This window comes from Netta rufina, assembly GCF_964035555.1.
Source record: "Netta rufina genome assembly, chromosome: 8".
NCBI classification, from domain to species: Eukaryota; Metazoa; Chordata; class Aves; order Anseriformes; family Anatidae; genus Netta; species Netta rufina.
This window is the reverse complement of record NC_140131.1, coordinates 20,068,214-20,090,733: the sequence shown is the minus strand read 5'-3', so window position 1 is coordinate 20,090,733 and position 22,520 is coordinate 20,068,214. Positions and strand designations below refer to the sequence as shown.

General features: G+C 59.8%; 1 protein-coding gene across 1 annotated transcript in view; it reads right to left on the bottom strand.

The window, feature by feature from the left end:
• Window positions 1-11,275, bottom strand: part of PAPPA2 (pappalysin 2) — a gene marked incomplete at both ends in the record, with an annotated part of 72,315 nt that extends 61,040 nt beyond the window's left edge. The window contains 2 exons of the mRNA XM_084291549.1: window positions 6,702-7,761; window positions 10,807-11,275. Coding sequence (XP_084147675.1) covers window positions 6,702-7,761; window positions 10,807-11,275 — 1,529 coding nt within the window. The remainder of the gene's footprint in view (window positions 1-6,701; window positions 7,762-10,806) is intronic.
• Window positions 11,276-22,520: the final 11,245 nt, after the last annotated feature.

Sequence of the window (22,520 nt, the reverse complement as noted above, 5' to 3'; positions counted from 1 at the left end):
AAAACTTGGTTTATCTGGGGGTTAACATGGACCAAAACCATAAACAGGAACAAATTCCAAAGGAAGCCCAAATCCCCAAACTGAGACACAGATTTAAGGTTATTTCCCCCCAAACCTAGCAGCTCTCTGAGGTCTCCAAGGGCTCAGCACAGGCTGCTGTAACTCCCCACCTTAGGCCCATCGTCCCTCCCCTGGCTGCCCATTTTCAGGAGCCCGCAGGGACATGGATATGAGATTCTTGTCTGAAACCAGCCTGGGGGCTTTGCAAAGAGGAGAACACCGTCTCCTCTTCATACACAGCGGGCACAAAGGATGATCAGACCATCACAGTGACTTCTGACCCCCCCTTCATCCCCCAAAACATAAGCCTGGCCACCCCGAGGGCACAGACCTAGCAAGTGGGGAAGCCCCTGCACACCTATGGGGGCTACACGAGGGTTGTCTGAGAGGCTGGCCCTTGGGAAGAAGAGGGGAGGTTGGATGAGGCCCTAAGCAACCTGACCTAGTGGGTGACATCCCTGCCTACAGCAGCGGGTTGGAACTGGGTGATCCTTGAGGTCCCTTCCAACCCAAGCCATTCTGTGGTTATGATTCTCTGATTCTAGGGGAGCCGTCAGCATGAGGCATCATCACCTCTGAGAACAGGAGCAGAGCACTGGACTGGGGGAGCTAACACACAGAATTTGCAAGAAGAGCTCCAGACCCGACCTGGGGCAGGGAGCCCTGCAGCCCTTCTCCGCACGGCTTGGCTCCAAAAACCCGCGCAAGCAGCAGCAGCAGCCCAGCTCCAGCGCCCACCAGCACGCCTCGGAGAGCCCGGCCGTCCCCAGGGCAGGATAAGCGCTCGCCTGCTCTTCCTGCTGTTGATGCTGGCGGCCGAGAGGCTGCGTTACACAGAACATGTGCGCGCGCGGGGGGAGCGCAGGAATACGCTCACAGCCCCTTGCGGTTTCACCAGTCTGAACTCAACAGTGGCAAGTTATTCTAGAGCAGGCTCCAAGCTAAACAGAACCAGGTATGGTTCACTTTCCGCCTGGATTGTTTGTTTCAAAGGAAAATAAAAAACTTCCAGGGCCAGGGCTGAGCCTTGCAGCACTCTTCCCCTGCCTCAGGCTGTGCAGATAAGCTCAGTCCCCATTCAGACCGTGGGAGGGGATCTGCTGTAAATCAGCTCCTTCTCACTTTTTGCTCACATCAGAATAAATGAAATAGCAGCACAGGGGGATAAAGGGGTCTCTGCAAACAAGTGGGTGTCCCCTGGAGCATAAAGCAGGGACAACACAGGTGGGTGCAAGGCTCCTGTCCTCCGCTGCCACTGCACGGGCTGCACGTGGCCAAGAGACTCCAAGCAACCCAGGCAGGGGAGGACTGTGCAGACACCAGCTCAGATTTTTGCCTTGCAGTTAGTCAGGACAGAATAGCTTCATCTCCTCACATTAAATGCCTCTTTTACCCCTCTATCTCTGTCTCCTGTCCCTCTAGGACCTGAGGGACAGGAGACAGAGCCCCAGCACTGCGCTGCACAGCCAGGGGACGTGGTGGCAGGGAGTTCTGTGCCCCAGTTTCCCCAGCTGGTATTACCCTTCCCCACAGCACAGGCAGGTGGGTCCATGCTTAAAAAACACTGCAGAACACACAGCCTTTGCTGCACAGGGCTTTCAAAGGCATTAAAGAAAGTAGGCACCTACACCCCCCACTGCTGTTCAATGGAAGGCAAGGGTCCAGCTTTTCACCTGGTGTCTCCACCTCCTGCATCCTCCTCTGTGGGAAGTGCCTCAGATTGCTGCTGGGAAGAAGGCAGGGCTGCAGAGAGACCTGAGACGTTGCTGCATTCACCCCGAGCTTCTCACTGAAGGGCAAATGTTTGTAGCCTTGACATTGGCTGGGATGGGGATCGATATGCACAAAGAGAGGAAAAGGAATCTGTTCAACCCAAACATCTCTGCCTCTTCTTTAAAAAAAAAAAAAAATTAATTTAAAAAAAAAAAAAAAAGATAGGGGAAAAAACAAGTCCTCAGCCTCCAACTTATTTTTAGGTCCCGGCAATTGGGTGTCCCAGCCGGAGTGCGGCGCGCGCAAGCCAGCACTCTAAAAATGCCTCCCTCGCAGATATAAAAAGGACACGGGATAATTTATTGGGGAAGCTTTGCAATGTAACAATTCTACGTTAACCACAAACAAACAACACAAAAAGCCAACCCTGGGGCTGCCTCTGGTCCCCAGCACAGCCCTTGGCAGGCGACAGTCACCAGCGCTCAGCATCCAGAGCCCCCCAGCAGAGCCTTGGGCTGTTCTGGGGGGCTCAGGCCGTGCCTAGCCTGGGCAATCCTGTCCCCTCTGCAGGGGGACGATCTGATTTCCTAAATAATGGGGCTGGTCGGGCCAAGGAAAACTAGATTCCTGTGTCTGCAGCCCCGCTTGCCAACCCAAACGTGGATAAATCACCCCTAGGACCCCCTGACATGGAGCTGACGGGGTGCCACTGGGCCACCCCACTTCGGTGTTTCCTGGGCTCACAGCCACAGACACGAGCACAGCGGGGTGAGGAGGAACACAGAGGAGTGCTGAAAGCCAGGACAAAGAGCAAAACCCCCCAGTCCCAGCCCCCGGACACGCTGTTCCTCACAATTGTCCTCTTGATACAGCCGTGCCCCAGGGTGGTGGGAGCTCCCAGAACAATAGCTTACATCTGGGCAGGCTGTTTTCCCCCAAAAGCGCCCAGACTGCCTGCAGCCCTGGGCAGGGACCCACTCCCACTGCTCACAGGCGATTTGGGTTGTCCTCCTCCTGCGTGGCACCCTGGGGGAACCCAGCCAGTCAAAAGCAAATCCAGGAGCTTTGCCCCAGCCTCAGGCTGGGGGAAGCTCAGGCACCCAGAAGCAGGATCGCAGAGACATGAGCTCTCGGTCACATCGTCAGCGCCTCGGCAGGCAGCCTGTCCTTGTGGTATCAGGGGCTCTACCCAGGACAGTCCCATCTGTCTTTGCCAAGGTTTGAAATTAGAAATCAATGGGAAGAGCCCAGAGAGAGTGGGCTTTCCCACAAGGAGAGACGAAGATTTTTATGGGCTCAGTCCAAGGGCTCTCATAAAACATTAACGCCGCCACCAAGAAATCCATCAGACTCTAAAAAAAGCCCGGTTAATCAATGCTCCTCTCCAGCACCTCTGCCAGAGAGGAGAAGAAACAAGAGGCCATCCTTGCCTCACCTGCTCTCCCCGGGACACCTTTAGTGTCCATTGGGCAATCAGCCAAATTTCCTGACAACGACTGGAGGGCTGGGAGCAGCTCAGAGCCGTGAGTCCTCGGGGGTGTCCACAGGAGACGGTTAATCTGGGTCAGCTTCTGAAGGCACTACTTCGAAAGCAGGAGGGTCCCGAAGGACCTTAACCCAATTAAGCATCCCTCCCTTAGGGGGGAGCCCAGCTACGCCTGCATTAAGGCTCATCAGGCGCTCGGCGGATCAGACAGCTCCGTACCGCAGCTGTGGCCATCCCAGGGGAGGCAGAGCTGAACAAGGCTCTGAGGATGTGTGTGCAGGAGGGAAAGGGGAGGCGTGGGGCAGGGAGAGCTCAGACACTGCCCCATACCTCTCCTTCTCCTACACAGCCTTCAGCACCATGGCAGAGACATAGCAGGGAGGTGCCACAGCCCCTTTTTCCCTTGTGGCTGTCCCTTTAGGGACCATCTCCTCCAGCATCCGTGCTTCTGGTGGGGCTGGCGGAGCCCGGTGGTTTTCCACCTCCTGCTGTTCCTTGTGCTGGTTCTGCTGGGTTCCGGGGTGCTGAGACAGGGCCCGGCAGCTCTGCCCTTACGTGGGCCGCCCTCTGGTTTTCCTTTTCACGCTCCCTGTGTCACACACCAGACTCATTGACTAGCTGCCCGAGGGGGACCCTCGCTGAGTGTTAATTGCTGCTAATGAGCTGTTGCTGCTTTCCTTCCAAGAATGCCAATTACCGCGGCGCTCAGGCGCTGCAAGGAGATGCGTGTCTGCAGCGAATCAGCGCGGATGTTACCCCGGCCCCTGGCACCACGCTGCCACCAGCTCCTGGAAAATGCTTTAAACCCTGGTGAGACTGGGCAAAGGATGACAGCCGACAGCCCTCCTGTCGTTGTCCGTCCCCTCCCGCTTCCCATGGTGAGTCAGGGTGGCTGGGATGTCCTTGATGTGCTGTCTTCTGGGCTGGCTCTGCGTGGAGCCAGCCACCAGCACCCAGTCCCTGGCTGAGCTGTGCTGGGGGTGCTGTGGGGGTGCTGTGGGACTGGCTGTGTCCCAGCCCAGGTGGCCGAGTGGAGATGCCCCATGGCCTGGGCACGGTGTCCTGGCACAGCACTGGTCAGTGTCGTTCCTGCCCCGCAGCCCTGCCACCCTTCCTTCAGACCCCCTTTCCATCCTGTGCTCAGCAAGGCCAAGGAGGGGAAGCACACTGAGATCTCCACCAGCTACAGAGCATGGCTCCCTCCACAGACATCATTTGTCCTTCTCCAAGCTGCAGCCCCAGGGAGGTGAGGGATCCGCTAGGACGTTAAAGGCATTTACAAGTGCTTAAAGTCACGGGAGCCAAGGCACAGAGACCCTTCACCAAAACTGCATCTGTCCACAGCCCTGGCAAGAAATCGCCTGGTGCCTCACTCCAGCTTTCTCCTTTGGATGATTTTTGGCAGTACTGAGAAGCATTCACACCCAAACCGCTGCCTCGAAGTGAAATACGACGGGGATGATTCACCGCACGAAAAGTCCTGGGGCTTTGTTGTGCCACCTTGCTCTGAAAGGAGGTGTCAGCAGCTGGAGCATGGCCGGGGGCATCCTGCTGCCTGCCCCCGCTCACCTCCCAGCACCCGGCTCCTCCCGGGCTGCCCTTCCTCGGTCGGTTTGCTTTTATTTCGCGTTATTTCCCTCATTTTGGCTTCCACCCTGAAAGTCCTCCTGCAGGCTCCTCAGCTGCCCCACTCCTCATAAACCTTCGTTTGGCCAAATTATGGCTAAAGCCAAATGTACTGGCTCAGCAGGAGCTTTCCCCAAGCAAAACGCCTTGAGCTTGTGTATTTGGGGGTATCCACCGGCAACTGAACGGCACTGACCCAGCCATGCAAGCAGCTCTGGATCACCTCACCATTTCCCAGACCCACGCTACCAATTTCCCAATGTTTTTCCCAGAAAAACAACGGGGTGCAACTGCTCCATATGCCTACCACAGCTGCTGGGGTGCCCGAGGCAAGGGCTGTGCCAGCGCTCCCCGAGGGCAGGGAATGGCAGCCAGGGGGAGCTCAGCAGCAGCAGGGTTCAATTTGTGCCCCCACATTTCCCAAATGCAGGGCACACTGGATTTCTCCTTCGGAGCTTAGCCTACAATCAATCTTGTCTTATATGCAGACCAACGAGGTCTGCGGAAAGAAAAATTGCAAAAGATTTGTTATTTCCCTAGTGTTCCCATTTTCCCATTCCTTTCCCACAGAAGCAAGGTTTTTGTTTTGTTTTGCTTTGTGTGTGTGTTGTTTTTTGTTGTGTTTTCTTTTTATTTTTTTTCTTTCCCAACTTTCAGGGGAAAATCCTGACAAATGGAAGCCCTGATTCATACCAGCAAAAATTTGGCCTTTTTTATTTTAAGGTGGAGCCCTTCTTGTCTGAGGATGAAAACATTCCTCTCGCTGCACACACAGGGCAAGGACCAAGCCTTGGCCATGCTCCTATGGAGAAGCAAAGTCCCGCCTGGTGGCCAAGTGGCCATGGGTGGCCACCACACGTGGAGAGCAGTGGGGCAGGCAGGAGGACCGCTCGTCCCCCAGTGCTTAGGAAAGAGCTCGCTCACCACGCTGGGAAGCAGGAGGACGGGCAGAGACGGGGTGGTGATGGTGGCTGCCACCAAAGAGACTTCCAGGGGTGGGGAAACATCTGCTGGGGGTACTTGGGCAGAGGCATCGTGTGTGGCTCCATGGCTGGAGGGAAGCACTGGGAGAAAGGCTCCTCGTCCTCCCCTGGAGTGTGAGAAAAGCTTGAGAAGGAGGGAAGGGCCCCAGAGCCACTGCCCAGCCCTCAGGCACCTGCTTCCCTCTGCCCTGCGGTCCCCACCTGGGAGCTGGCAGAGATCAGAGGCTGGCTTGGGAAGAAAAAAGTATTTATGGCCACAGCCTACCTGCTCGCACAGCCTAGAGAGTAAAAGTGATGGAGAGAGGAGACCAAAGGAGCTACGCCTCCCTAAACCCTCCCTTGAACATGTGCTCCCTGGGGGTAGTGCTGCCCTCCGTGGGGGTGGCAGGGGGGGAGCCCCACGGCCACGGGGAACACGCAGCTCTCTCTGACACTGAGACAGAAATGACTTAAAAAAAAAAAAAAAAAAAAAAAAAGGAAAAGCCATGTCTTTTTTTTTTTTTTTTTTTTTTTTTTTTCCCCTGTCTCTGGCCAGAGAGCACATCTGGCAGCGCCACGACTGCTGGAAGCCATCAGCGCCGGCACTTCAGAGGCTCCGGCAGCCTGCGCCGGGGGAGGAGGGCAGTGCACAGAGCACACCGAGGGCAGCCCCCCCCGGCATGGGGGGCATCCAGGGGCACCGCACCACACACGGATGCCCCACGGGCACCTCGCACCCGCACACACACCGGCGGCCAGACCCCACGCCACGAAGCTGCTGCGTCTGGCACAAGCACCGACCACGCGCGGGGCAGCTCCAGTGGCACCGCAGCCCCCAACCCCCCCACACCTACCGCTGGGGCGAGTCGGGGTCGAAGCAGGTCCTGCCCACATCGGCGGCGTGCGGGTCGCAGCAGTCGCCGTCGTCGAAGTCGTCCAGCATGTTGTTGCACTCCATGTGGCAGATGCCATCACGACGCTTCCAGGAGAAGCAGCGGCCGGGCCGGCGGCAGTCCCCACCGTCGTAGCCAGTCAGGGGGTGCTCGCACTCGGGGTCGCAGCGCTCGTTGCCCACCTTGCTGGGCTCGCAGCCCAGCAGCACGGCGCGGCGGCGCAGGGAGGAGTTGCGCACCTCCAGCAGGCTGAGCTGCCAGGAGATGTTGTAGGGACGGAAAGCGTCGCTCAGCGCCCGGTGCTGCCGCCAGACCTGCTCACGGCTCACCGTCGGCCGCCCGCCGCCGTCCTCGGCCAGGCTCACCACGCGGTACCGCACCGCCTTGGCCCCCCGCAGTGGCCAGTGCTGGTTGTAGTGGGAGACCAGCTCCACGTTGTCACACGCTGTCTGCCCGCAGGCCGGGGGACCCAGCGGGCGAAGGATGGGGGGCGCGGGGGGCAGCAGCGCCTGGCGCCGGGGGAAGGAGCCCTCGCGGAAAGGTGCCCAGCGCTGCTCCGGGGCGTCCAAGCCGGCGGCCAGCACCGGTGCCACCCCCAAAGCTGCCTCCTCCAGGAAGGGCCGCTGGAGCTGGGGCTGGGGCAGGGCTCTCTGCCACAGGGCCAGCCCGGCCAGGTGTCCCCGAAAAGCGTGGGCGTCCCCCCAGGCGTCCCCTCCCAGCAGCAGGGTGCGGCAGGAGGCCATGAAAGTGCTGTGCAGGGGTCCCCGCTGCCCACCAGCGCGGCCCACCCGCGCCCCATCCACGTATAGGGACATCCAGTGCCCGTCGTAGCTGGCGGCCAGGTGGGTCCAGGTGTCCGGGCGGTAGCGGTGGGACCCGGTCACCTCGGTGGCGGCGGTCGCCCGGTCGGTGCGGAGGGAGAAGAAGAAGCGGGCGTCCTTCTTGCCGCCCAGCCGCAGGGCGCGGATGCCCAGAGCCCAGCCCTTATCGCTGGCCGTGTGCGAGCAGTTGTCGAAGACGCCTGCAGAGGGGATGGGGATGGAAAGAAAGGAGAGGCGGTGAGGGCTGGAGCTCCACGAGCATCCTTGTGGCATCCCAGGGTCTCCTGCACCTGCTGGGATGCTCTGCTGAGGAGCTGTCAGAGCAGCTAAGCACCAGCAGCAGCAAGGATGCAAAATCTGCACTGCCAGGCTTCTGCTTGGGGGAGAAAGGGTGAGGGGAGGTTTTGAATGTGTTGGGAAAGATGCAGAAAAACACAGGTGGCCAGAGGCTGGGCAGCAGGCGCTGGTCACCGTTTGGGTGAGCCAGGAGGGGGCTACAGCCAGAGAGGCCAGATGGAGAGGGGAGGAAGAGCACAGCCAGGAGGGAAGGAGAGGCCAAAGAGCATGGAAGGAGAGCGCATCTCACTGTGCACCCAAGCGCATCACCAACCCAAGCTTTGGGCTGTGCATGACCCAGCAAGGGGCAATGGACCCGCTGCTTGAACAAAGTGGTTCTGGGCTCCTCCATCGCCGAGGCAGCTCAGTGTCCCGTCACCCAGACTCACTCCCTGTCTCCCTCCATCCTCTTGGGTTAATGGCTGTGGCGCTGCCATGGGTGCCTGGAAGCACCTGAGGCCACCACGGCTCCGGCAGCCATCTCCTGGTGGCTGCACCACAGCTGGGACATCTGTGGAGTCGTCACCTGGGGCTGGTGAGCTCAGCATTGCTTCCGAGCCCCACCAGTGGCACCTTGGCATGGGGGCAGGGCTGGCCCCGTTTCCCAGCATGTTTTGACACTCTGGCTGTTGACAGGCTGGGTTTTTCAGAAGGCAAGAGCCAAGCACTTGAAGATGCCTTTCTCAGGCATGAAGCTGGGCTGCTTTGCTTTGAAAAAAATCTTGGCCCCATCCTGAATCTCCCTCCAGCCAGCAGCGATGGGCTGGAATTTGAACCATCTTGAAAATCCTGCAAGCAGGCAGAGCTTGAGCCCCCCGAGCCCTGTACCTCACCATCCCACCCCAGAGCAAGGCTTCGGGATAAGCCCATCAACACCATCCCCTCCACCCCACCGAGCTCCCACCCCGATAAAACTCCCCAGGATGAGACAGAGCAAAGCCAAAAAGCAGGAGGCAGGAGAAGGAGCCTGGCAGCCGTGGGAAGGCGAAGCTGAGCGTGTTCGTGGACAGAGGGCTGGCTGGAAGGTGTTTGGACCTGGATCTCGTCTGGAGGATGGGGAAGGGGGAGCGGAACCTGGCCTGTGACGTTCATCAGTGATTAGAGCGATAACGCCGGGTTTTAAAACAAGGGCTGCTGGCAGCAGTGCAAAAAAGTGAAGAGAAGCAGCGCTGCTTGAGCACTGATACGTGAAAAAACTGGCTGCAAAAACGCCCCCCAAAGCATCAGGGTATAAGGCTGGAGAAGCTGAGACAGCCAAGAAATAATAAACCCCATTGGTTCTGCTGCAGCTTGCGATTGCAGAAAAGTTGTCAGGAAAAATGTTTGATGGAGAAGTGTCCAAAAAGGTGAGGTGCCCCACGTTGTAAGGAGCACGCTCACAGCACCTTCTCCATCGGGCCAGGTGCTCTGCTGCCCGCTCGGTACACCCAGGTCCCCAAGTGTCACCTCCTGGTCACCCCTGGGGACCAAGCAGCAACGGAGCTGCAGCCCCAGGAAGACACCTGGGAACAAGTCTGGGGATGCTTCTGGTGAGGGATCTTCTGACCCAACAAGACCGCCTCTGATCTGAGCAACACCAAATCCCAGCCCAGTGCAAGGTGGGAAAACTTGGAGATGCTCAGCTCTGCCCCGCTCTCCTCCCACCTTCCCTCACATGTGCACAGGGGATTGGGAGCATCTCCAGCTCCTCCACGGCTGCAGGTGGCCCCAGGGCTGCAGGTTGCCCCAGGGCTCGGTCCCTGCAGGGCACAAGCCCTGGGCCAGCAGCTCTCTGTGTCACCTGCCTGCATCAAAGACGTCCCCGCCGCCCTGTCCCCGTCCCAGGCAGCCGGCCCCGCGTTCCCAGCTGCAGGGCGAGGGTGGGAAGCTGCGGGTGACTCAGAGAGCCGGAGGCTGACTCAAGCCTCCGGAGCTTGAGTGCGGAGCGGGAGATATTGGCTGCCCGAGCGGGTGCCAGTGGTCGCTGTGTAACAACTGGCCCACCCCCGGCAAGGAAAAAGAAAAAAAAAAAAAAAAAAAAAAAAGCCTTGATAAAAAGAAAAGAAGGGAAACTAGCTGGGAAAAGTTAAGCCTAACACCTGCGGGGCCGAGCTCCAGGTGCAAACAGCTGTGCTGCGGGTGCGGTGAGGCTGGGGGACGGGGATGCAGCCATCGCCCAGCAAAAGGGGAGGGAAATTTAAGCAACGCGCCCGGGGGAGGGTGGCAATTGGGAAGGGAGTTAGGGTAACGGGAGGGTTTCTCCACCCAGCCCTCCGATCCGGTTCGGCATGGGGCTGCAGCAGCCCCCCGGCTCTCCCGAGGGGCCGCCGTGTGCCGCTGCCCTCTGCCCGCAGCTCTCCATCCCCTGCCCGCTGGCTCGGCTGGGGATGCTGCGGGCTCGCTCCCAGCGCCAAGCGCCCCCCAAAGCCGAAGAAGGGAGCCCCGGGGGGGACACAGAGCCCACAGCCTGCCGGGGGGGCACCGGGGAGCCCGGCCGGGAATGGGGCCGGGGCCGGGGCCGTGCGTGCGGCGCGGCTGCCACCGTGCGGCCGCAGGGTCCCGGGGCTCCGCCGGCGGGGAGGAGGAGGAGGAGGAGGAGGAGAAGGAGGAGAGGGGAGGTGGAGGAAGGAGCGGGGGGGCTCCGTGCCTCAGCCCCGGGGCGCGCAGGGGCCGAGCCCCGCAGCCCGGGCGCCGGTTTGGGGTCCCGCGACGGCGGGGGGCTTGGGACGGGGAGGGGACACTTTGGGGTCGGGGGAGCGGGGCGGGGACATCACCTGCCGCAGGTGAGCAGCGCCCGGCGCTCGGCGGTGTCCCCGTTGCCGGGCAGCCCCCCCTGCCCCCGGCCGGGTCCCTCCTCCCGTCTCGGGCCGGCCGAGCCCCCGGCGCCCCCGGACGCGCCCCCGCCGTGCCCCCGTCGGGCCGGGCGTTACCTGCGATGACGGCCGGGTTGCTCTGTCCTCCCTCCGCCTTCACCCACAGCTCCAGGGTGAAACGCTCCCGCGGCACCTCGGGCAGCGCCTCCGGCCTCGCCGCCAGCGTCTCCCGGCCTCCGGAGAAGTACAGGGCGGGCAGCGGCCGGGCCCGGGGGGGGCTCGGCACCTGCGGCGCCCGGCCCCGCGGCCTCCCCTCCGCCTCGCCCCGCTCCTCCTCGCCTCCACCCCCGGCTCCCCGCGGCCTCCGACCCCGCGGCCTCCCGGGGGCGGCGGCGCCGAGCACCCCCTGGGCGGCCCGGCCCGGGTACAGCCCGTAGGGGTGGTGCGGGGGGGAGGCCCGGCGGCTCGGAGCCTCCAAGCCGCAAAGCTCCGGGGGGCCGGGGAGGGGGGGCCGGGGCACCCCGCGGGCCAGGCTCAGCGCCGCCAGCAGCAGCAGCGCGGCCGGGGGAGCCCCGAGGCTCGGCATGGCCCCGGGGGACGGAGAGGGGCGCCGGGGGAGGCGGGGGTGGGGGACGGGACCGGGGGTGGAGACCCCGGGGTTTTGGGGAGGGGGGGACGGTGGGGGGCGCTCAGGGGGGCGGCGGGCGGCAGCCGGGGCAGCGCCGGGGCATCCTCCCCGGGTCCCCGCCGCTGCCGCTGCCCCCAACTTTTCCCCGGCGCCGCTCTCCTCTGTCCGCTCCTGCGGGCCCGGGAGGAGGAGGAGGAGGAGGAGAAGAAGGAGGAGGAGGAGGAGGGGGAGGGCGAGGGCACCGCCGCGGGGACCCCCTGTGCCTGCGGCGGGGCCGGGGCTCCCGCTCTCGCCGCGCCGCCGCTGCCCGCCGGCACCGGGAGGGATGCGCCGGGCGCCCTTATCTAGAAAGCCCCGAGGCGCTCCGCTCCCCCCGCCGGGGAGGGGTTGGAGGGGGGGGCTGCCTTATTTAAAGATGATTATGTCCAATCTAATAAACCCCGAGCGACGCATCGCCCTCCCCTCCCTCCCTCCGCCCTCCCGGCCGCTGCACCCCGCCGGGACCTGCTCCCCGGCTCGGCACGGCTCGGCACGGCCCGGGGACGGGGACGGGGACGGGATGCGGAGCGGAGCCGGAGCCGCAGCAGGAGCAGGGGCAGCACCTGCGGACACAGCCCCGGCTGCCCCCGCCGCTCCCACGCTCCCCGCAGCCTTCCCCGTCCTCGCCTCTTCCTCCGCTCACCGCTCTCCAGCCTGGCAGTCCGGCGCGGGGCTCCTCCGCTTTTCTTTCTCTTTATTTATTAGGACCATTATTATTATTATTTCCTTCCCAAGTTGAACCGAGCCCGCGCTGCGCTCCGGTTCTGGCTCCGGCCGTGCCGTCGCCTCCATCCCGCTCCTCTCCTGGGGGTGGGCGAGAGGAGGGGGCACCCCCAGCCCCCCCCGAGGGCTGAGCCGGGGGGCTCCGTGTGGGAAATCCGCCCGGAGAGAGCCGCGGGGTGCCCCCGGCCGGCCTGCCCTTCTTTTTTTCCCTCCTTCTTCTTTTTCGGTGCTTTTTGTTTTTTTCTTTCTTTCCGTCTCCCTTCCCGAACAATGATCCCATCTGTTGGCCACGTGCAGCAAGGTGGGCTGGAGGCGCCTCGGCCAGGCGAGAGGGACAGAGCAAAGCCCCCCAGACCCACCTTGCGCGGCCCCCACCCGGCCGGGGGGCACCCACACCACAAAGGGTGCCCCGAGCCCACGGGTGGGCACGGCAGCTCCCAGAGCTCCCCCCCAGAAACCCTCGTGCAAGCTCGGTAAGGCAGGTACACTCGGCAAGGTTTTTCTTTTCCTTCTTCTTATTTTATTTTTCTTTTTTTTTATTTCTCTCCAAAACACTATCTGTGGCGGTCAGTCCGAAGCAGGGTTGCCAGCGAGAGCTGGGAGGCCCCTTCCAGGGTACCGGCTTTCGAAGCAGCGAGGCAGGAGGGAAGGGATTTAAGAGCAAGCGGCAGGAGCTGGCCGCGGGGGGCTTGTTTTCTTCCCAAAGAGCTGGCGGGGGGGGGGGGGGCACAAAAAATAGTAGGGCTGGGAAAACTGGAGGGCCAAGAGGGGTGGCACGGAGAATCGCCGAGCCCCCGGGAAGCAGGGAGGGAGGTGCGAGCACAGGGAGAGGTAAAGGCATGGGGAGGACACACGTGGAAGGGAGAGGACACGTGTGGGGCATGCGAGGACATCAGAGCTGGAGCAGGAGTCCCAGGAGATCCCGAGGAGCTGCCTGTCCTGGGGCACAAGCGGGGTCCAGCACCCAGGGATGTGGGGAGGTTTGGGGCTCCCCAGGCAGCGTGGGGGCACTGGGCGAGATAACCCAGAGCTTGGCACGGCTGGGGCGGCCCCGACGGCGTGTTGTCCTGGGGCAAACGCCAGCAGGCATTGCTTACAGTGCGTACTTGTTCAGGAATGAGCCGAGCTCCCGATAGCCCCGTCTACCAGGGCCTGATAACGGCGGATCCCGCGGGACGGCCCATTTTGAATGGCAGTGACCTGATGTTAAGCAGTTGTTCGTCATCTCGCCATGCACCCCGCTGTGCTACCCGGCCACCAGACCAGGAGCCTGCACCCCAAGGAGCCAGGAGAGCCCCAAATGTGTGTGCCCGCTCCCAAGGGATGGCCTGGTTGGGGTGGGTCCAGCACTGCAGAAACAAAACCTGAAACACAGAAACGTACCCGTGCAGTCTCTGCAGGAGGACAAGGTGGGCAGGAGCATCGTGGCAAAATTTCTGGGTGAAATCTCCCCAGGGTGATGGGGTTACGGAGCAGAGCCACCCCTGTTTCTCTTTCCCACTGTGAGCTGTTGCTGAGCCTTGTTGCCCCGCTGCTTTCAGGTGGCAGAAGATGCTCCAGCCCCTGGCCTCCACTTGCCCCAGCCTGGCAGTGCTCTGGAGTGATGCAGCCCCGTGGGCTCCCTCGGGGACATCCGAGGGGAGGACGTCTGCCGGAGGTCCCAGCTGGGTGCCAGCCCTGCCCGCAGCACCAGGAGAGAGATGCTTGCACCAGGAAGCCCGGTGCAGGAGGCGAGGGAGGAGAAGAGGCTGCAGGTCCCTGCTGGGTGCCCCCCGCTCCCTCTGGGCCCCAGGTGCCCCCCGAGGTGGCACAGCTGGGGCAGGGGCAGGGCTGTGCCTGACCTGATGCTGCCCGTGCCGGAGGGAGGCGAGCAGCAGCGTTTCAGCAGGAGCCGGGGCCGAGCCCTGCCTTTCCCCACGCCTGTCAAGAGCCATCAGCGAAAGCCTTCCTCACCCTCTGCTCCTCTGTAGGAAACCACCGGAGAGCTCGATGTAGGAATAAAGACACGGGGAGAATCTGGCTTTTTTGTTCACCGCAGGGCAGCCAGACCTTGTGGGCTGAGGCAGCAAGCCTGAGCAATCAAAGCGTCTGGGGGCACAGCCCGGCCTCCCCCCAGCCGCCGCATCTTTTCCCAAGCAGATTAGGAGCCCGTTCAGACGGCCGGGACCCCTGAGGTCAGGCTCTGGCCTTGCACGCTGGAGGTTTGCTTGGGAACTCGCTGCGTTTCTGCCTCGGGCTGCTCTGCAGAGAAGCCCCCGTACACAGTTGGTGCCAATGCCAGCAGCCCCAAAAATCCGGCTGTGAACCCCCCTGAGCCCCCTCTCCTGTGTGCCTCGTGGCCGAGCTCACACCTCTCGTAACAGGGCCAGGGGTAATGCTGCATGTCTCTGCCAGAGCCCTCCCGCAGGCTCACTGGATGGGATTCTCCAAAGTCTGATAGGAAGGCTGAGCTCCCGCAGCCCTCTCCGTGCCACTCACTCCCATGTGACGATATTTTCTCCAAGCTGGATTTGTCTAAAACCAGCTCAAGCATTTGAAAAGCGATGTACATGACCTCAGCTCCTTTGGACACAGAGCTGCAGAACGAGCTTTAAATAACAGCGAGGAGTAGCCCAGCAGGATCTGACTGCTCCCTCATCCTCGGGTCTGCAACAGGGGTGCTGGGAGCCCCGGGCGAAACCAGTGAGCTTTGACGAGCCCCCAGTACGAACCACTTGCTCCCAGCCAGGAGGTGAGGATGCTGCAGACGTTGACATCTCTGCGGGGAATGTCTGCGCCCCGGCATTTTGCACATCACCAAGAACTTGCGGGTGCTAAATTAAGACCGTCGAGAGAACAGAGCACGACCTTTGCCAGATGGGGTGTCTCAGATATTGAAAATTATTCCAGCAGCTCCCGCAGGGCAGGGACATAGCCGCCTTTACACCACGCAGCTCCTCCAGCGGGCATGAGGAAGCGAGGAGTGAGGCTGGGGCTGTCCCGCGGCTCTGCGGGCCGCTGTCTGTCGGGAGTTTCAGCCCCATTAAGTCAGGGGTTTATGAGTTTATTTCTGTGTCCCTGGCATCTGCTTAGGGGAAGAGATGGAAGAGGCAGGATGCTGTGGTCCCGGTGCCAGCAGCAGAGGCGTGCTCCTGGAGGACACCAGCTCACAGCCACCTGCAGGAGGAGCATCTTGATACAGACGGCACGGAGCAGAGCTTGCTTCCAAAATCCCTCCCTGCAGAGCCCCGGTCTGCTGGCAGGAGCTCCAGGAGAGCACCAAGCTCACAGCAGGCAGGTCCCAGTGGGACAGGGACATGTCCTTGCTGCATCTCCAACCTCCCCGTGCCTGCACCAACATCTGCTCGCTGGTGCCCCTTGGATGTGCTGCCTGCACTATAGCATCTCTGCATACCTCGGGTTGGGGCGGCTGTCCCTGCGTGTCAGAGCAATCCCTTGTGCAAACAAGCCTCGCTGTCTCCAGACAGCTTTTGCTCTGCCCCCTGCATTTCTCTATGCATTTATATCTGGCACTCAGAGGTGCATCCTGACTGCTGCTCCAAAACACGCTGCCATCCTGGCTTCTTCTGGCCGAGTGCATCACGGCAAGGAAATGCCGTGCTGTGTCGTGGTTTATCCGTTGGCTGGCGAAGCCCAAATATACCCTTAAGTCTCCTCTAACCTTCCAAGGTCAGGGTTTTCCCTTTTTCTCCCCTCAATTTCTTTTTTGCGGCTTCTTTTGGAGCTGCACAGATGGTCCCTGGGGTGCTGGGGGTTACTCAGAGGTGGGTGCCCACCCCGCAGGATTGTTCCCGTTCAAGACGGAGGCGAGAGACTGTCTGCTGGCAGGTACTTCCCGGGAGGCCTGGGGGAAGCTCCAAGGATTCAGTGGGCCTTGGAGCATCGCCCAGCACAACCCCATCACCCAGTGACCACCTTGCTGTGTGCACCCATACCTCTGCTGGGAAATGTGGTGCTTTGTGGAGGACAAGTGGCAAAGCTCACAGCTCGCCTTGCACCTTGGCACCTCCACCTTTGTGTGCAGGGGCAGGACAGGCAGAGCGGGGGGCGAGCTCATTGTGCACCCTCCATACCCATCAGTAACACAGGCCTGGAGGCTCCAGCTTCAGATCCATGCAGAAAAAGGGCAAATGTGGGCAACGTGCCTGTGGGGTTCACTTTTTGTGCATGGCAAGCTGCCCCGGCACGGCTCGGGGGGAGGCTGTTCTGGAGGCATCTCCAGAGGCATCCTTCCCCTGCAGCCAGCAGCTGCGGTGGCAGAAGCTCATCGCCAGCCACCCGACCGTGTGCTCGTGTCCCCTCCTGCCCCCCAGGCTCAGGTGTGGCCCCATTGGCTCCCATTCACCCCCCCTGAGCTTTGGCAGGGCCACCCCAGCCAAGCCCCCCGAGGAGGACAGAGGATGGACGGTGATGCTCCCGGGCGCGTGGCGGCTCTGTGGGGACCACGGCACCCAAACCCCGGTGAGGACGCTGCGGTTCTTGGTCTCCCCCCAGTGACCAGACCACAAATAACAAAGCAGCAGGTCTTACCCGTGCGCTGGAGTTTTCCAGCCTGAGGAGCAGAGCTCCCAGAACAGGCGTATTGTTACCAGGTAATTATACTAATAATTATTTCCCCGAATCCTCCCAGAGAGAGAAGCCCTCTCGCCGGCACGCCAGCTTGCTTTTGCATTTTAGGAAACAAGAACCGATTTCCCCACATGCACGAGCCCTCTAAATGTATATTTTCGTTCATCAGGGAGCACTGACACCACGGAGGCAAATGGCCTGTCAACAGATTTACGGCAGGAAGTAAGTCACTGCCTCTGAGCCTGCGCTTTTAATGTAATTAAAGTCCTCTGTTTGGAATTCGGTGCTAATTAATATTCATGCTCTGTTCCCCATCTGCCATTCCCGCATTGCTGGTTCCCCCTGAGATTGATCAGAGGGTGATTAAGGCAACGAGCAGGCAGGGAAGGAGGGGGAGGCCGGCGGGACGAGGGCTGGGTAAAGGGAGCAGGATTGGCACCCAAGGGCCTGGCGGGGCTGGAGCTGGGGGAAACAATGGGAGGCAAAGCCCTGGGGTACCACAGGGCTTGGTCAGCCCTGGGGAAGGTGAGAAGCATCTCAGGAGCCGGGCTGCAGAGGACAGACCAGCAGCTGGTGGTGTGAGGGAGGCTTAATGGAGGCAGCACTGCCTTGCTGGCTCCTGGGGCTCGTCTGGAGACACAGACCATGCGGTCCCCTTGCTCCAGGTGGGCACTGTGAGTGTGCCCCTCTGCCCGGCAGCTGCAAGCCAGCATCCCTGTTCCAGCCCCGTGTTGGGCTGAAACCAGGCACGCACTCTCTACCACTTTGGGTGAGAAATATGTCCCTGTACTCTGGGCTGGGAGCATGGTGGGCACAGCCGCGCAGAGCACATGGGCTGCTGGGAGCAAGAGGAGATCAGGGACGTGTGTGGGTGCTGGCTTTGCCCAACCCCATCGCCCCATCTCCAGGTGCTGGAGATGCTGGAGCAGAGCTTCCTCTGGACCTAAGGGCACCGCGCCTGCTGCAAAGCCTGCCGAAGACCCGTCCTGCTGCCAGGGCGCAGCTGGGGTGGACGATGTCCTGGGCTGGTGGCCATAGCCCATGCTGGTCAGAGGGGTGCTGGAAGGCAAGGCTGTGCAGTCACCTCCCTTGGCAAAGGATGCTGCCCTTCTCCCTTGCCTTCTTCTTCTCCAGAAATGATGGCAGGGGGACATGGTGTGGCAGTCCCCAAGGGGCTGGAGGGATGCAGGCTTGCGGCTGAGTGTTGAGAGACACTGGTTGTGCTGCAGGTGTGTGGCCAGGGGGGTTTCTCAATTAACAAGGGGCACTTCAGACACCTTTTAGATCCTCAAAAGCAATCATAGGGCTTAATTTAGATGCGCCCCGCTTGGAGAGCTAAGTCCCGCTGGCATCTCCTGTTTACGTACGAACAATCAAAGTGATTTATTCATCCATCTAAAGCACGGTTGCTCTTTGACCGTCCATCCATTATGCTTATCTCCCTGTCCTAGTTAGGAGCCGAGCAATCCATCTTGCCTGCCCTAATGCACGCCAAACGACTCTGCACCACGCGGGCTCCGCCAGGGCAGACGGTGCGGGCACAGCTCCCCGTGGCCCGAACCCAGCTGTGATGATGCCGGCCCGAGCTGGATGCCCACCATCCCGGAGGATTAGGATTCGGGATCTGAGGATGGGCTTGAAGCCGTCTGCAGCCATAACTGGGACTGGGTTTGGCCAGGGGCTCACGGTGGCACGCGATGGGCGGCTCAGAGGAGCTCACCCGTGGGGACCCCACGCATGCGTGAGGAGCGCACGTGCACAGAGGAGCCGCGCCGCCCCGTTTAACCTGGGCTTCTTCTTTCTCCTCATTGAATTGCAAAAGCGGCGCGGTGCTGGAGCAGTGTGTTCTCATCCATTATTGAAAGAACAGGCTGCTCTGGGGCCACACCAGCACATGGGAGAGGCAGCCCCTTGCTCCCTCTCACCCCAGAGGAGAGGAAAGCGGGATGCTCAGAAAGCACCGTGCCACCTCTCTTGTCACCTCCTGCTGGGGGCAAGTGGCTGAGACAGGCTGAAGGTGCCTGGAGGCCCCCTGCTTGCACCAGGCAGGTGCCCAGAAGGAGAAATGGGGCCCCTGCGCCCCTTCCCCATCCTGGGCTCAATAGGAACTAGTGTGGGACACAAGCGTGGTCCCATCAAGAGCTTTTTCAAGGGGTTTCTGCTCTGGGCAGCATTAAGGGTACTCTTTAAGGGCTCCTTAAGGGCCATTGCCAAAATTCCCCATCCCCTGATGAAGCGCAGGACATTACAGCTTTCCAAAGAGGTTCAGGAAGACTGCTTGGGTACAGGCAAAGCAAATGTCATCCCTCCAGCCTTTCTTGGAAATAGCTGACCCAATGTGGCTGAAATTTTCCAGAGTTCAGGCTGAGGCAAACCTCTGGCAGATGATTTCTGCCTAAACGGTTGTGCCTTGGGCACTGTTCTAAGCAATGGGAAACACAGCCTTATAATGGGAGGTATTGGGTAACCTCAGCAACAAGCAGCATTATCTGCCCTGCCTACAATAAAATAATTAATTCTCATTAAGTTGCCCTTTGAAGAGTGCTTCCAGACTGAAAAAAAAAAAAAAAAAAAAAAAAAAAAAAGACAAGAAGAAAGCAATGGAATTAGCCAGCCCCCTCCGGACTTGGATCACTCCAGATCTGCACAGCAGCATCTGGCAGAGTGCGGGGAGGTGTGAAGTGCTGAGCCTGGGAGAGCTCCAGGCTCACCGACAAGCAGAGAGGGGTTTTGGCCACGGCTGCCTCTGAGCAGGATCACCCATGGCAGAGTGATTTCAGGGGAAGCTCCCGGAGGAGAGGCAGGGGGTGGCACAAGGAAGGCACTGACCCTAGTGAAGAACACTGTCCTGAGAGGGGGCAGCAAACCATGATGAGGTGAGGCACTCAAGAGCAGACCCAGGAAGAGCTTCAGTCCCAAATCACACTTGGCCATTTATGAGTTTTGGAGTGGTTTGATTGATTTTTCTTTTTCTGTCTTTCCCCCTGTGCGGCTTTGAATTCGGGCAAGAGACAGGCAGAAACAATGCTGGGGGAAAAGAAAACCTCTTCTTGCAGCACCCGAGGCCCCCTTTTCATCTGTGTGATGTAGGCAAGCGATGCTCCTGCACCAGAATCCTCTGTAGCACTGGTGAACAGGGTTTGCTGCCAGTCTGCAAGCAGAAGCAAACAAAATTTTAATGGGGACAGAGGCACCAAGCCCCACTGCCATCAGCACAGGGCTGCCAGCAGGGCAGTTGCCACATCCCAGCTCTTTATTGATTCTGCTCCCCTTTTCTTTCCCCTTCTCAACTCTTTCTGAGCCCTGACCTGCTGTCTTCTGGGAAGTGCTGGCTGGGTTGTGAGAAAGGATCTCCCCGCTTTGGCAAATTTAGCTTGGTTTGGTGTCAGACGGCTGTGTCCGCAAGCTGCGGTGACTTGGTAGCCAGTGCAAGCCTGGTGGCACTCGCCACTTGCTCGGAAAGGAGCCCACCAGCCAAAAAGGTGCTTTTGTGCAGTGGAACTGTTTGCACAGAGCTGGAGTCAAGCAATGAAATATTCATAGGACACTAAAGCAGTGGGCTCACTGGCTGCCTTCTTATGGGAATTCAATAATACTGGAGACAGCCTTAATTCAATATTCAGAAAGCCTCTTTCTCTCTCCATCTCCCGGCTGTCTCTTTGGGTTCAGAGATCTTTTCGGAAACCTCCTTTCTGCACGCTGGATCCATTAGCAGAGAGTGGCAGAGAGGAGGAATGGGGGGAGAAGGAGGGGAAAGGCGAGGATGGGGACTGCATGAGGGACCTCTGGGCCTCCGAGCTGCCTCGTGGTGCTTTGCTGGATGGCCAGGGCCAGCCCTTCCTAAAAGCATGTCTGCGTTGGCTTTGGGGCCGGACCCAAACCTGTGCTCAGGGCTGAGCCAGGAAAGTCCTCCAGGGGCTGTTAACACATCAGTGGGGCGCTCGGGGTGCCCTGAGCCATGAATTTTTGGGGGCTGGGAACATGTCCTTGGTAGGCAGGGCTAACCACATGCCCTGTCCTGCTGCCCACAGGGACAGAGGTGGATCTGTGAGCTGAAAGGAGAAGACAAGCCGGGACCGACCACCTGCAGGGCAGCACAGAGCAGCAACAGGCTTGTCACCTCTAGCTCAGGGCTGTGATGCCCTGTGTGTTGCAGTGAAGGGGAGGTATAGAAGAGCAGCAGCTTTCCAAGCACTTAGGGCTGGGTTTTTAAGTTTTTTTTTTGTTTTTTTTTTTTTTTTTTCCCTCATAGGGTCCTTCCCAGAGAGCATTTAAAATTAAATGATTTACTCCACGATGCACTGGTTATTTGGTTTCTTCTGGCATCTCCCTGTCACGAACGCCCTCAAGAAGATCGATTTCGACCTTCAGAAAACCTCGCTATTAGCATTTGATCTTGTCAACCTCTTTTTATAGTGGCTCTCAAAGCTCAGCAGCAGCAGCTCGATGGCTATCTGCCACGCACGCAGATGCCAGCTGGCGGGGACAGCGCCTTGTCCCCCTGCTGGAGACTGGCACAGCACCACCCATACAAAGGGTGCACAGAAACTGGGGGAGAAATGGGAGGGTAGGGGGCTGAGCATGGCTCCGAGCTGCTGCCCACCCCCAAGACATGGTGGGAGCACTCTGGGGAAACAAGAGATATACATGCTGCTTCACTTTCCACTGGAAAGAATATATAAAAGGAATAAACTAAATAAAATAAAACCTTTTTTGTCCCTTACTCTGGCATCTCCAGGCCTGACCTTGATCAAGCAAATGCATTGAAGATGCTCTTTCCCCCTGTTGATATTTTATAGATTCTTGTTCTGGCTGTGTTTGGGTTTTACTCTATTTTTTTAAGTCTTTCTGGCAAATCGTCAGTCCCACAGATGACGGCTTGGAGCAGAACTCCCTGTCTGCTTGGAGCAGGTGCAGCTCTCCGCGTGGGGTCCCAGGGAGCTCTCCCCACCCCTGCTGGGTGCTCTGGGTGCTCCCAGTCCCATAGCACTGCGATGCCCCCTTCCCACGCCAGCACCCTTCTCCGCTCCACAGCTGGGAGCCAGGCCGATGGCTGGGCCATGTCCCCTCAGGACATGGGGTCCTCCTGGGTACAGCCCAGAGCCCCCTGGTCCATGGGGACCCCCAGGGAAGCTCACAGCAGGCCGTGCCATTTGGCTGCTTCTCTTGAGCAGCTCTGCTTAGCTCCTACTACAATTTACAAATCTCCTTAAACAAGTTGCTTTGGGATGAACAGGACCGAGTTTGGTTTTCTCCAGATTTCGATTCTTTTATTCTGTGTTTTGATCAGATCTCCAGGTTAGGCTTTATCTGTAGCTGTGGTGTTTCCCGTTTCACACATACATTTGGGGTATCTTTAACAGCAAAGCGTGCTGGGGGCTGAAGGCAGAGACATGCACCGGAGCTTCACTTTGGAGAACGACTTATAAGCTATGGCAAAACGGGGCCACGGGGAAGGCTGAGCAAGGATGGGGCATTGCGTCTTCATCACAGTGCCCTACACTTTGCCTTCACCCCATCCTTCTCAAGGACAGCCTGAAGCACCCAGGGGTCTCCCTTTGCCCTAAATCCCTGTTGTTCCAGTGGTCCTTTGGGTAGCGGCGGGTGGAGGGCTGGCTGTGCTCCCCCTCGTACCCCAGCCGCCCCCAGCTTCTCCTTCCATCAGCTGGGTGGAGGCCAGTGAGCCTCCAAAGAGGACCTCTGTGAGGGATAACGCCGCTGATGGATGTTGCCTGTCTGCGTGAATCGTCTGCCAGTAGGTCAAGAATTACTCAGATGTGTCTGTTATTCCAAATTATTCACTGATTCACGCGGCAGCTTACGCAGGAGCTCCTTGATTAGATTCCTCAATATCGAACGCCCCGGCTCTTCA